This window comes from Octopus bimaculoides, chromosome 4, assembly GCF_046866305.1.
Source record: "Octopus bimaculoides isolate indiv1 chromosome 4, ASM4686630v1, whole genome shotgun sequence".
Classification (NCBI taxonomy): domain Eukaryota; kingdom Metazoa; phylum Mollusca; class Cephalopoda; order Octopoda; family Octopodidae; genus Octopus; species Octopus bimaculoides.
In genome coordinates, this window is record NC_142931.1 from 38133221 (window position 1) to 38146599 (window position 13379).

General features: G+C 34.7%; 1 protein-coding gene across 1 annotated transcript; it reads left to right on the forward strand.

Annotated features, from left to right (window-relative positions):
* The first annotated feature begins 4215 nt into the window (after positions 1-4215).
* On the forward strand, positions 4216-13028 carry LOC106878576 (MKI67 FHA domain-interacting nucleolar phosphoprotein). Its single transcript, XM_014927825.3, has 5 exons — positions 4216-5763; positions 6869-6991; positions 7876-7984; positions 9716-9933; positions 12658-13028. The coding sequence occupies exons 1-5, from the start codon at positions 5653-5655 to the stop codon at positions 12991-12993; spliced, it is 897 nt and encodes a 298-aa protein (XP_014783311.1). The 5' UTR covers positions 4216-5652; the 3' UTR covers positions 12994-13028.
* Positions 13029-13379: the final 351 nt, after the last annotated feature.

The following is a 13379-nucleotide window of genomic DNA, read 5'->3' on the forward strand; positions in this document are numbered from 1 at the left end:
ACAAGTCATTGGTCGGTAGGGCATGTTCTGTGACCAGCGCTACGCTAATGTTATCTTTAGTCAAGGCACCGAACTCTAAACAGACCAAATTTACTCAATTACCTGTAATTTACCGATAGACCAGCATTTTACATCTGCTTAAACACAACAGAAAGCAATGTTCTATATTAGCTTTATGGATGCTTATCGTTCAGAAAAGATTAAAATTTTTTATAAGAATAATATTTATATAAATACCAGTAATCTAAGGCAGCGAGCTAGCACAATCGTTAGCACGTAAAACAAAATGCTTAGCAACATTTCGTCCGTCTTTACATACTGAGCTCAAATTCCGCCGAGGTCGACTTTGTCTTTCATCCTTTCGGGGTCGATAAAATAACTACCAGTTAATCACTGGGGTTCGATGTAATCGACTTATCCCTCCTCCAAACTTGCTGGCCTGATGCACATTTGGAATGAACGTAAGTACCAGTAATAAATTGATTTCAAAGTTAGGCACAAGGTCAACAGTTTCGGATGAGGGAGTTAGGTCGATTACATCGACCCCAGTGCTCAACTGGTAATTATTTTATCGACCCAGAAAGGATGAAAGGCAGAGCGCTAACGATTCTGCCAGCTCGCCGCCCTAAGTACCAGTAATATATTAAGATCGATCCAGTTGACGTTATCCTTCCTATTAAATAGACCTTTTATCTAAAGATGAAATCAATCATTACAAATCTCATAGATCAGTCGAATGCTACAGACGTTAATCAACTTGGTGATTCGTAAGAATGCAAAGCGACGATTAAAACCAAATTTATCCTCTTACTCCCACTCCTGTCTTTCTCTCTAATTATTAATAATGAATAAAACAATACAACTTTAAAGTAGTCACTCATATTATTTTTAAAATTTTCCATAATCCCAAAAGAATATAAATAAGAATCAATATTGCACCGAATCACTCACTAACCGAGAGAGACAGACAGACCTTTAATTGACATTACATTTTGTTTGGCTTCAATACAGTTAGCTGTTGAATAATCCAACAGAGTTAAATGTAAATAGGTACCACCGGTGAGGGGTAGTTCGAGTCCGTAAGAAATGTAAAATGTGACTCGTATTTCTTTGGTGTGCTGGGTTAAGATTTTGTCTTTTGGTTAGACATAAAGCTAATCGCTTCAATTATGTTTTTCATGTTATTAAGTAAATATATGAGTGCCAATTTTCTTCTATAATTAAAAAATAGTTGACGCCTTCCAATCTCTGAACATCAGTTTATTTCATTTTTTTTGTTTTTCGTTTTGTTTTTCTTTTTGTCTTTTGCTTCTTTGTTTGGTTTGGGGGATTTTTTTTTCCTTTTTGTACTCAATATTTCTAATTGAGTATTCTCCAATTACTTCTGTAATTGTACCTTACTTAGTGTTACGTTAAACTATGTGCATACTGAATTGTTGCAGCGGGGAACGGCTCTGTAGGCCCGATGTTAATGTATGTCTACAGTGACTGGGTAAATAGGAGTCCCAGTGCAATACTTTACCCGAAGACTTATAATCATGTTTAGGTGACCTTGACCTTACATATTCTCTAGCTGACTTAGAGCATTCATTTCTAAGTTAATTTGATGTAAATAAACTTGAGTGAAAAAAATATAAATATAGGAAATATTTTCCGGGTATTTCATTTCATTTTCCCCCCTCCCAGTAAAACCAATAAATTCTTTTTTTTTTCTTTTTTTCTTTTTTGTCATTGATTCAAAGCACTCCAGTCGACCAATTCAAATTGTATTCTTTGCTACCTGGACTAAACCAACATATCTCTAAGTTATTCTCCTACAAGGATTTGAACTCAATGGTCCCAAATCCAATTACACTCTCTTGCCTTTTCTTCGAACTGTAATACAGGATATATATATATATATATATATAATAACTGGTTCGTCAAGTGAGTCAAAAAAGATTAAGTATCTTAGGCAGTGAAATATCACCATAAATAAAATATGAATGAATGGTGTTGGCTTTGTGGTCGACTCAACCAAGTGTGATTTTCAGGAATGAGCAATAAATGCTATAACATTTTGTTAGAGATCCTAGGCAGAAATTGAATTAGCAAGGGTATTTAAATCACTTTCCATCATAATTTCTTTGAAAACTATATCAACCTACGCGCACGTCCAAGACATTTTATTTGGTCGTAAAGTTATGGAAGATCGACCTCGGAATTATGAAATGCATTGCAGCTCTGGCAGTACTTGATCTTATAAAACAAAATATTATAACTATGAAATAAAGAACCCGGTGCTCTGCGTTTTCTAAATACAGTAATCACTCGCCATATCACGCCTCAGTACATCGCGGATTTTTCAAGCTAATATATGTAAATTCAAATCGTGGACTCCTCAGTATATCGCAGGTTTCTGCGGCCAATAGGTATTCATATTTTTTTTAGATATTATTTCTGTGGTAAAAAAAAAAAAAGCATTTTCACGCCTAAAAATAAATTAATAAATAAAAATACAGTACAGTACTGCACTGAATAACACATTAATTAAAATATATTAAAAGAAAATACGTAATGTACAGTAGATGAATGAACAAAGAATCGCACATACTGCATGGAAAACGAAACTCGGGAGGCGAGTGTGTGGTGTTGTTTTGCATTTGTGTGCAAAATTGTGAATTTATTTGAAGCCCTACGATGTCGCCCAAGCATTCTGCACCTTCTAAGGTTTCTGACAGTGAACCCAAGCGCCAGAGGAAGACGCTTACTATAGCAGAGGAGGTGAGACTCCTCGACTTGCTTAGGGAAGAGAGAAGGTATGCAGATGTATGCCGGCAAAAGAACTTCAGAGAATGGCGAAAGATTGGGACACCCAGATGATTCGTGTGTTGCAATTCAGAAATGTAATCGACGAAGCCATGGGAGTTTATAAAAACCTCCTTACACAGAAGAAAAGGCAGCGCTAGCAACTGCCCATCACTATGTTCCTTACCCGCAAAAAAAAAAAAAGACACGGGTACTCCTAAGAGTTTGGGGAGAGTTTATAAAAGCTTAAATATGTAAAAATAATAAAATGAATATATACAAATTATGAAAATAATTTTAAAAAATATACAGTACAGTGCTGTTTCTACTTTGCGGATTTTCACCTATCGCGTGGAGTTTGGGAATGGAATACCCGCGATAGTCGAGAGACTACTGTACACCTGAAGATTAACGAATATGGTTATGAGATAAATTCCCACACTCAAATATCCGAATAAACTGTGTATTTGACAACCAGTTAGTATGTTCATTTAACTGTTATAAATGCAGATAATGAAGGAATCCTATTTGGAACAGACGAATAGAACATACAGAAAAGAAAATCTATGCTTTTTTGACGTTATGTAACTAGATTTTTAAATAGGCAAAGACGAAGTCAAGGGAGACTACTTTTAAATGTTAAAGTAGCCTCCCTTGAAAGAAATATTATGGTGAGTAAGCAACTATAAATTATTTTGAACTTCTTGAGAATTTATATTAAACCAACTTTGCAGACAGAGAGTGTGGGACAGACTATTGTCTGCATATTAACATATTAGTGAACAATTCCAGACAAATTTAAAGATAGTAGGTAGTGAACTGGCACAAATGTGTGTCGGTCACAGCACCTGCGATATTCAGTTACGGCCCTTTAATTCTCCCACAGAAATCAACTTTACTTTTCAGCCCTTTAGACATCAATAAAATAAAGTATTAGCCTTCATCGACTGGGATCGATTCCTAAAATACATCGAAGGCGAGAACAGAATTATAACACAAGATAAGACAAAATTTAAGTCACTTCGATTGGTTGTTTTAATTTTGAATACGAATTAATTTTATCGAAAATCTCAGTTATAAAAATAATTCTTCTCTTGAATAGTTTGTAAATTTTGTTCTAATCAGTGGTTTTTATTTGTCTTGTGGATTTTTATGGTTGGGGGCTGTTAATTACAAATGTGTGTGTGTGTGTGTGTGTGTGTGTGTGTGTGTGTGTGTGTGTGTGTGTGTGTGCGCGCGCGTTTTGTTTTGGGGGTTTTATAGACCATATCTCAAATGGAAGTTTTCGTTTTGTTTTATTTTATTTTCGTTTTCTGTCTGCATTGCATAAGTGACTAAACTAACACCCAACCGGGCCAACATGATACAGGCAACCCTAGTGTATTTGTACAACTAACTAGCAGTAGCACACAGGGACAGATAAATACTTTAGGTAATGGACGAGATTGTTATAAGATCACTTTGGTAGTTGCGGACCCCTGGTTCTTGAAGGTATCTTTCAATAAGAGGCTTATGTAAAACCTGGGGAATCATTCAATTTCTGGTTTTCCCAGCCAATGCTGGGCCATATCTGATTGGCTGAAATTCAAAAATATTTCAATTCTTAAAGTTTCGTAGTTACTTTATTCTTAATTTCTCCAAAGAGTTTGCTATCTTTAAGTTCAAATACTTATATCTGCGGGACTGCTAAGAAAATACAAAAATAAACTTGAATATTCTAACTAAGCGAAACGAATATGTAAATGCTCAAAAGTCATTCATTAATTGAAAATATATTGATTTAATTTTCTCTTCGGTGAAATTTTTGAAATATATTTTTATAACTACTTAGGGGTCTTTCCATATTAATTATTCGACTTGCCTCAGGGTTAGTCTTATTCCTGGTAGAGTATATATGGGTAGTAGGTTATTACCTGTAACCTTAGATATCGACATTATTTCTCTAAGCCATCAAATGTTCAAGTCCCTCCTGATTACCTTTCTTTTTCTTCAGAAGCAAACCTCCCGTAGAAGTTCTACAAGAGATTCCATTCCAATCTCCTTTCCCGACATGACCATTTCAAAATTCATAGTCTCTGGTGCACCAACTACTACAAATTTCATGTTCCAAATCTTCAGAATCTCAAATTTTAAGGGGTTGTATTTTTTCCACTGTTCATCTACTTTCTTCGCAATCCTAAGTATCAAATGAGCATGATAGATCAGTTAACAAGCAAATTTGATTTTCTTTGTCTATCTCTGTAATTTTACTTCAAACTCCCCCCCCCCCCATTCCTATCATTATTGTTGTTATCGTTTTGGAGTTTGTTATTTTTTCTCGAAATCTTTCTTAAGATCCAACCAATTTGAAATGTCTTTTATAGAAGTGTGACAATATGATAATTATTTTTTGCAGATTATTTTATTAAGTTACTTTAAAACATCATCATTAAAGTTAAAAATAAAATAATAACAGATTATTTAATAAGTGACTTTTAAATATTTACGTATTCGTTCCGCTTACTCTGAATACCCATGTCTATTTTTATATCAATCCTCGGATTGTTTGGTTTACTCGTTAGACCCGCAGCTATATGTACCTAAAACCAAATATAACCCGGCAAAATCTATGATTTTCATAATTAGCATTAAAAATTACATCTGTGTAAAAAAAATTTCAAAACAATAGCACCGGGTATGTGAAACCGAAAAGACCTCATATAAGCTATATATTTATATATATAAATGCCTAAGCACACGCGTAAACAGTTGTCAAAACACGAGCGACATAAATTTGTTACCTCCCTTTGAAATTCGTGTCATTTAGTAGCAAGTGAAATCCGCTAGAGGACTCTTGCGTCTTCCTCTTTTAATAATTTTCTGATCATGGCAACTGGTAAATCTTTAAGAAAGGATCATAAATTATCAGAAAATTTGGCATTACTGCCATCTGAACAGAAAGAATTCGAAAAATTTGCTAATGTCGAGTCTTCTAAAGTAAGCCATTTTAATTAAATAATTATTTTATCGTAAATCTTTTGAATGTTTGACTGTCAGCACGTGGGGCACTGCCTACATAAACATATTATTGTGTAATAAATTGTTCGTAGCAATTATCTATTAATGGTTTTTTGTTAATATTGTCTCTAAATGCTATTCTCTGTAAATCTTGCTTGTTTCATAATCTTCGAAATCAAAACCAGTAGAAATTACAAGTTTCCTTAATATTTTGCTTCCTTTCCTTTTACTGGAAAAGACGGTGTATGCTGAGTTTGTGATTAAAATCAACATTAAAGCAAATACTTGTCGAAGTGGAACAAGTTTTATCGAGTTGTGATAACCAAGTTGTTTATTAGTGGCTGGAATTTTTAAATTGTCGTGCTTTGATATTTATTTTAACCTAGAGAAGTTTCTTATCCCCGCGAAAATTATGAACATAATGTAACAACTAAGGAACTTCGATGGACATAACTACATATTTCTGTCACCCCCACCTATAACTTTCAGAAAAATGGATATTTTTTAATGAAATTTTCTACGAATATGTAACTAATGCAGTTTCACACCTCTCTTTGAAAAATGCATTCGGTTCCTTATGCATTTTTTTGAAAAGTTTTTTTTTCAGATTCCAACGTTTTAGATGTCGGAGATTACGAATGTACAAAAAAAAATTAATTCCACCAACACCACTCCCCCCCCCCTCCCATTTAAAATTTTGAACCTTTTCGAAAATCCCCCCCTCCCCCATGTTTTAGATGACGGAGATTTCGGATATGCAAGAAACCACGTTTTGAAACTTTTAAATTCAATATATAGATAGGTGTATTAAGAGATATAGGTATGAAAGTCTTCTTTGGGAGAAAACAATTAGGGGTTATTTTTGTTCCCCACTCGGGAGTGTTTCGGAACAAGTCCGTATTTGTTTCATTTTCTGCGTTTGTGCATCCGTAGATTTCTACACATACATGTAATTAAAAAAAGTTCAAACGGAATCATGCTTATTATAGAGATTATGTAACAAGTTATACTTTACACTTCTATATTTAACTGTGCACGTATATACTTTTTATCAAAATGTTATTGATTATATTTTTTCTAAAAGGTAACTAGGCGTGGTGTTGTTTATCTTGGTCATATCCCCTATGGATTCTTTGAGAACCAAATGAGAGCGTATTTCAGTCAATTTGGCAAAGTGACTCGCCTTAGACTATCACGGAGTAAAAGAGTAAGTTTTTTCCTTCTTGTTTTTTTTTTTGGGGGGGGGGTTCTTGTTTTTTTTTCATTTGATGGCTACGATTTCAATTCTTTAAGCAAGGTCCCTTCAATAGGCCTCATATTTTGAAATCAAAGAATAACAAAGTGAAATAAAGACTCCCTTACTGAATCCCATGTCAGTGCAGAGATTAGTGTGATCTAATCCTTTTCAGTTTAATAAATTGAAAATTCTACCAAGTCTTGCATGTATTCCAAAATTTTTTCTTAAATACATGTAAGACTTTGGTAGAATATTAAATTTATTTAACTGAAAGGGATTGCACCAACTTTTGTATTAACATGCATTTCACTAAAAAAATTTATGTCTACATAATTGTACTTTCACTTAAAATATACTGGAGTAAATATTAAGAAGTCTGTGTTTGTACTCTCTAGTTTTGAACTTGTAACATACTATAAATTGTAAATTTTATCAGCTTTACTGATTCTGTAGTTCTTTCTATCAATATAAGTTAATATTAAGGCAGCAAGCTGACAGGGCTATTACTGCGCTGGACAAAATGCTTAGCAGCACTTCATCCATCTTTATGTTCTGAGTTTAAATGCCACCAAAGTTGACTTTGCCTTTTCATCTTTTTGAGGTCAATAAAATAAGTACTAGTTGATCACTGGGGGTCAATGCAATCAACTTACCCCTCCCTCTCCCCAAAATTTGCTAGTGTTGTACCAAAATTTGAAACCAATATAAGTTAATGTTAATTTTATGTTGAACATCATAGAGTAAAAGGTGCTTTCTCCTGAAACTCTCACTTCTACCCTACTAATATTGAATCTAATTTCTCTCAATCAATTAATGTTTACTTCTTTTTTTTTTTTTTTTTTTTTTTTTTTCAGACAGGAAAATCCAAAGGTTTTGCCTTCATTGAATTCTTGAGTGGAGATGTGGCAAAAATTGTAGCTGAAACAATGAATAACTATTTGTTGTTTGAAAATTTACTAAAATGTTAGTATCTACTTTACAACAGTCTTTAAAAACATGTTTTATTTTCCTTGCTTTGATTTTGTAGTACTGAAAGTCTGATATTTTAAAATATGGGAGAAAATCAATAAAACTGGGCTTGAGTGGAGATGCCAAACAAGCTAGTCTCATAATGCCTAGGGCTTTTATATCATGGATTTCAAACTTTGCATTATGAAATACTTATTTTTATATAAAATTAATATAGAATAATCATTGTCATGGTAGACACAGGCATGGCTGTGTGGTTATTTCCAAATCACATAATTCTGGGTTCAGTCCCTCTGCATGACACCTTGGGCAAATGTCTTCCACTATAGCCCTAGGGCTATAGTGGAAGACAAAAAAACCTTGCGAGTGGATTTGGTAGACAGAAACTGAAAGAAGCCTGTTTTATGTTATATAATATATATTTTTTATTAATATTTAGCAGAAGTAACAGTGACTCGAGGTCCGAGAGTTTTGTACATTGGCACTTATCAAACTGGTTACAGGTCAAAGACTTGAGAGTTTATATAGCTGGTGATAAATGTATTTCCTTATGGATTGTTCTAGATCAAATTTTAAAATAATGTAATGTCACATGGATAATTCAAATAGTTTGCCTGTTATATCATTCAGTAAGCAAATATATGGATGAAACCTTGTGCATGTCATCACACACACACTGTTTCTTTACTTATTTGTGTATTTGCTTATTGAACAAAATAACAGGCAAACTATGTGAATTATCCACATGACATTACGATTTTAAAATTTAGTCTAAAAAATCCAGAGGGAACTATATTTATCACCAGCTATATAAGCTCACAGGTCTTCGATCTGTAACTAGTTTGAGTGCCAGCACGCAAAACTCAGATCTTGGCTCACTCTATTTCTTATTAATATTAATAAAAATATACATACTCATATTTTGAGTTCTGCTTTTCCTGTTTACATCAACATATATTATATATAGAGAGGGTGGGATGTAAGGTGGTGACTCCTTGTCTTAGGATAGTTGTAAATGAGTGTCACCAGCATACAACAGTGTCCTCCATTTCCAATCTTTGATGAAAACATGCCTCGCCATACCTTACTTGGTGTTTTAAAGTTGAATGCCATCTCCTTCCTTTTCACTGTGGTGGCAGATGTTCTTATAGTACCATCAGAACTAAAGATATTCTGTTACAAAACTTCTGTGTGTGTCTGTATATATCACCTTTTTTTCTATGTTGGGTTGGTATTTGAAGTGAGAATGAACAGAACCAACAATGTTGTCTCTTTCAACAGCATAAAGGCCCCATTACAACACATTTTTAGGAAACAGACAGGTGTCATTAATCAAATCCAATCTGTTGTGGCTGGGAGATAACAGTTTACTCAAAGCTTCCATCACAGTCTCAAGACAGCTCCAGAACCTGGTACATGTGTTCTCACTCTATCTCTGGGAAGTTCTTCAAACAACTCCTCGGCCTTGATGTTGCAAGCAAAACAGTTGGTATCTTTCTCAACTGTATCCCATACATTGTAATTCATGGTATTACAATGAGGAGGATTAGGAGGCCAAAATTGTAGAAATTCTCGAACAACCACTTGTGACTCTTCCTTGCTTTACCTTTTATATCAGAACTTCCATAAGTAAGATGAAGCTAAAATTCATTGTTTAATAAAATTGTAAGTGAATATTCTTCGCTTATACTAATGAAATCCTATTTTTCTTTTCAATTCCTCCAGGTAGGTTCATTCCACCAGAAGAAGTGAAACTTAATTTATTCAAAGGATGTAACAGAAAATTCACACTACCAAAATCTCATATTATTTCCAGAGATCGACACAACTCAACTAAATCTACTAAAGTAATTCGATATAAAACAATTCGCTCCCTGAAAAGGCTCAATAAAAGGGTGGAAAAGCTTAAGGATATAGGTGTTGAATTTGATTCAAGCAACTTGGTAAGTAGCAGGAGCATGATGAACTTGTAGCAACTTTTTTTTGATTATTTTACGTCTGTTTTCCCATGCCAGCATGGAGGAATGTACTGGACATGCCTGTAAGTAAAATTGTGGCCATCCATACTTGCAGGCATGTCTTCTACATCCCTCTCTCAGCTGGAAGATCCTACTCTTGCAGGCTTGTAGGTGCTGGGGGCCACATAAAAGCACCTAATGCGCTCTGTAAAGTGGTTGACGTTAGGAAGGGCATCCAATCATAGAAACCACGCCAGCATGGAAAACGGATGTTAAATGGTGATGGTGATATACAAGGTCTGATCAATAAGTATCTGTACTGTTGCCATAGTAATGAAGCTAAGGCACGCAGTGAAGCTGCTTGGCATAGGCTGACATTGAACTCTGCTGTGCATGCAAACTAAGTTTTTACGTTCTAGCTCACTTCTGCTGTTTACAGCAGTGCTTGGAAGGAAAATGTGTAGTGTGTGATCATCGCATTGACCCATGACAGTGAAAGTTGTCATGGCAATACCTGCTCAGAGGCATATGCAAAGTTGCAGAAAGTGTATGGAGAAGAGTGTATGAGCCACACACAAGTGTCCAAGTGGTTCAGACGTTTCCAAGAAAGCTGGAAAAAATGTCAATATTGATGAATGTTCTGGTAAACCTGCAACCAGCAGAACTGAGAAAAACTTCACAGATGTTTGTGCAGCTGTGGTGGGGAAACTGTCGAATCACCATCTGTGAATTATGAATGGTTGTGCAGATTAGTTCAGTTTGGTCCATTGTCGCTGAAGATTTGGGTAGGAGACACGTGTCTGCCAAGTTTGTTCCAAAACTGCTTTCAGCTAACCAAAAAAACACTTGGGTTTCAGTTGCACAAGATCTCCCTGATTGTGCCAAGAACGATGGAAACTTTTTGAAAACTTTGCGTAGGCCTCTGAGCAGGTATTGCCAAGATTTTGGCAAAATTTGATGCAGATTCTCTGTCATGGTCAATACAACAATCACACGCTACATGCCTTCCTTCCAAGAACTGCTGTAAACAGTGGAAGTGAGCTAGAACGTTAAAACTTAGCACACATGCACAGCAAAGTTCAAGGCCAATTTGTCATGTGGCTTCATTCTGCATGCTTTAGCTTCATTACTATGGCAACAGTCCAGATACTTAATAATCAGACTTCATATATATACACATACATACATGAGACATTGTTTTACAGCTGGATATCCTTCTTCTCATAAGCCTGACCTGTATTTTCAAGTAAGGGAGTTTTTCTGCTACTTGCCATCTAAAGTGCAGAACTACTAGATGGTTTACTGACAGGGAAATGTCAGTACTTTTAGCTCAGCTTCATGCAGTATGTAAAAATTAATATAGCCGTATGCACTGTATGTGTGTATATATACACACATGTGGGGATGATTGTGTGGTTAAGTTTGTTTTGAAACCAATGTGATTGAAGGCTATATCCTCTGTATGGACATTATTGGCAAGTGGCCTGTACCATAATGCTGTGAGTCAACTAATACTACGTGAGTGAAATTGATGAACAGAAACTGAAGAAGCAAGTCGTTTTTGTGAGTTCATATTCGTTCACTGTCTGTAAACAACCTTGGTATCATTTGCTTGCAATTTCCCATTGAAGCATGTCCAGATTACTTGATATATTATGTGAATCTTTGATCTTCGTAAACAAAAGTCTTGTTTGAATGGTGGTGTTTTCGATTCTCCACATAACCATCTCTGGGCTTTTCATTGTTCTTAGACTTGAGGGTTATTACCGTAACTATAAAAGAAAAGACTTGCCCAAGGTACTGTGTAGGACTGAACTTGAAACCATATGGTTTGAAAGCAAGCTTCTTAACCACAAGACTATGCCTGCAAGCATTGTGCTTGTGTTACTGAGATAAGCTAAATTAATATTGGACATCCAAACAACTCTTTCTCCTCATTTGTCAGTCTGATTCTTAATTTATTGACACCTGCAGGTGATGTATAAGCAATATAAAAGGTAATTAAAAAAACCCTAATCAGAAGACGAGCCACATAACTAGTTTCTAAATTCATAACAAAGTGTCTCAATTCTGATGCCTAACTCCGCAAACAAATCAACTCCTTACCCATTGTGAACAAAAATATCTCTAATATTTGCAGTGGAGAAGGCAGCAAGTTGACATAATCATTAGAACACCAAGCAAAATGCTTGGCAGCATGTCATCCATTTTTACATTCTGAGTTCAAATTCCATTGTGGTTGACTTTGCCTTTCATCTTTTCAGGGTTGATAAAATAACAGTTGAGCACTGGGGTCAGTGTAATCAACTTACCTCTTTGTCAAATTCAGAAGCATATCAGTTTAACTGTGTTTTATCACAAATATTGCATTGTGCTGCTTCAAATATTGCTGGTTGCACATTTTAAAGTGATTATTTTTATATGTATATATAATCTTATTTTCCATACTTATGTCACTGAAACCTAGGGCTTAGGCTGCATGTAGTTTGACTCCTTCCCTCATCCAACCAAGACATAAAAGACAAAAACAAAGCTACTTTGATTTAAACTCAGGATGTTAAGCAAAAATATTTACTGTATTCAATCCATTGTTTCTGGTTAACTCAAACAGACAAGAGTTTGAAATAGTCGAAAAATAAGTCAGGATTTGGAGCATTTTCAATAATGGATAGAATATTTCTTTTAACTTTTTTCTTTTTATTTTTTCAGGAAAAATCAATCAAGGCCAGATTAGATAAGCAGCTATCTGTAGCTAAAAAAGAAACTGATGACAGTTCAGAGATGAAGAAAGATGAGTCCATACTTTCTGCAGGTGATACCAGTCATTTGACTAATGAAACTGACTCCAAAACTGGTGGCAGCATATTATTACTGGAAGATGACATCAGTGATGATGAGATACAGATAAAAACGCCACCAAACTGTGTCAAACGCTCAAAGCTAAACCAGCTTTCCAAAAAAGAACTCAGGAAGGTTAAGACCATAAAAACAGCCAAAGCACCCAGCTATAGATTATTCCCAAAACCAAAAAAGGTTAAAGAATAATTATGAAAGTTTTACAATAAAAATTTTAAAACTAATTTCTTCTCTTTAACTTTTTTAACAACTTTTTTTGTAAAATTGTCCAAGTCAAACTACTATAGAAAAACTTGGGCAATTTTACAAATCTCAAAATTTATTGGGTCATAATAATGTGCTGAAATGGCTTTTATTTGTTTAAATGAACCTCTGGTATGACGATTGCTGTTAAGCTGATATTTTAAGGGATTTTGTTGAATTTTTAAATTTTAACTAGGGGGCATTGCAGTCTCTGGGGTTCTTCAATTATACTATTTTTTTGGTTTTCTGAAAGTGAATTTGACTATTTGAGTTTACTCATTTTATTGAAGGGTTTTTTTTTTTTTATATGGATAGTTGTAGACAGTGTCCAT

What these genes read in the sequence shown, in the direction of transcription:
- LOC106878576 (XM_014927825.3), top strand. Translation starts at nt 5,653, where the DNA reads ATGGCAACTGGTAAATCTTTAAGAAAGGATCATAAATTATCAGAAAAT. An exon ending in GACTATCACGGAGTAAAAGA is followed by an intron (nt 6,992 to 7,875) that starts GTAAGTTTTTTC and finishes TTTTTTTTTCAG; the next exon opens with ACAGGAAAATCCAAAGGTTT. An exon ending in GTTTGAAAATTTACTAAAAT is followed by an intron (nt 7,985 to 9,715) that starts GTTAGTATCTAC and finishes CAATTCCTCCAG; the next exon opens with GTAGGTTCATTCCACCAGAA.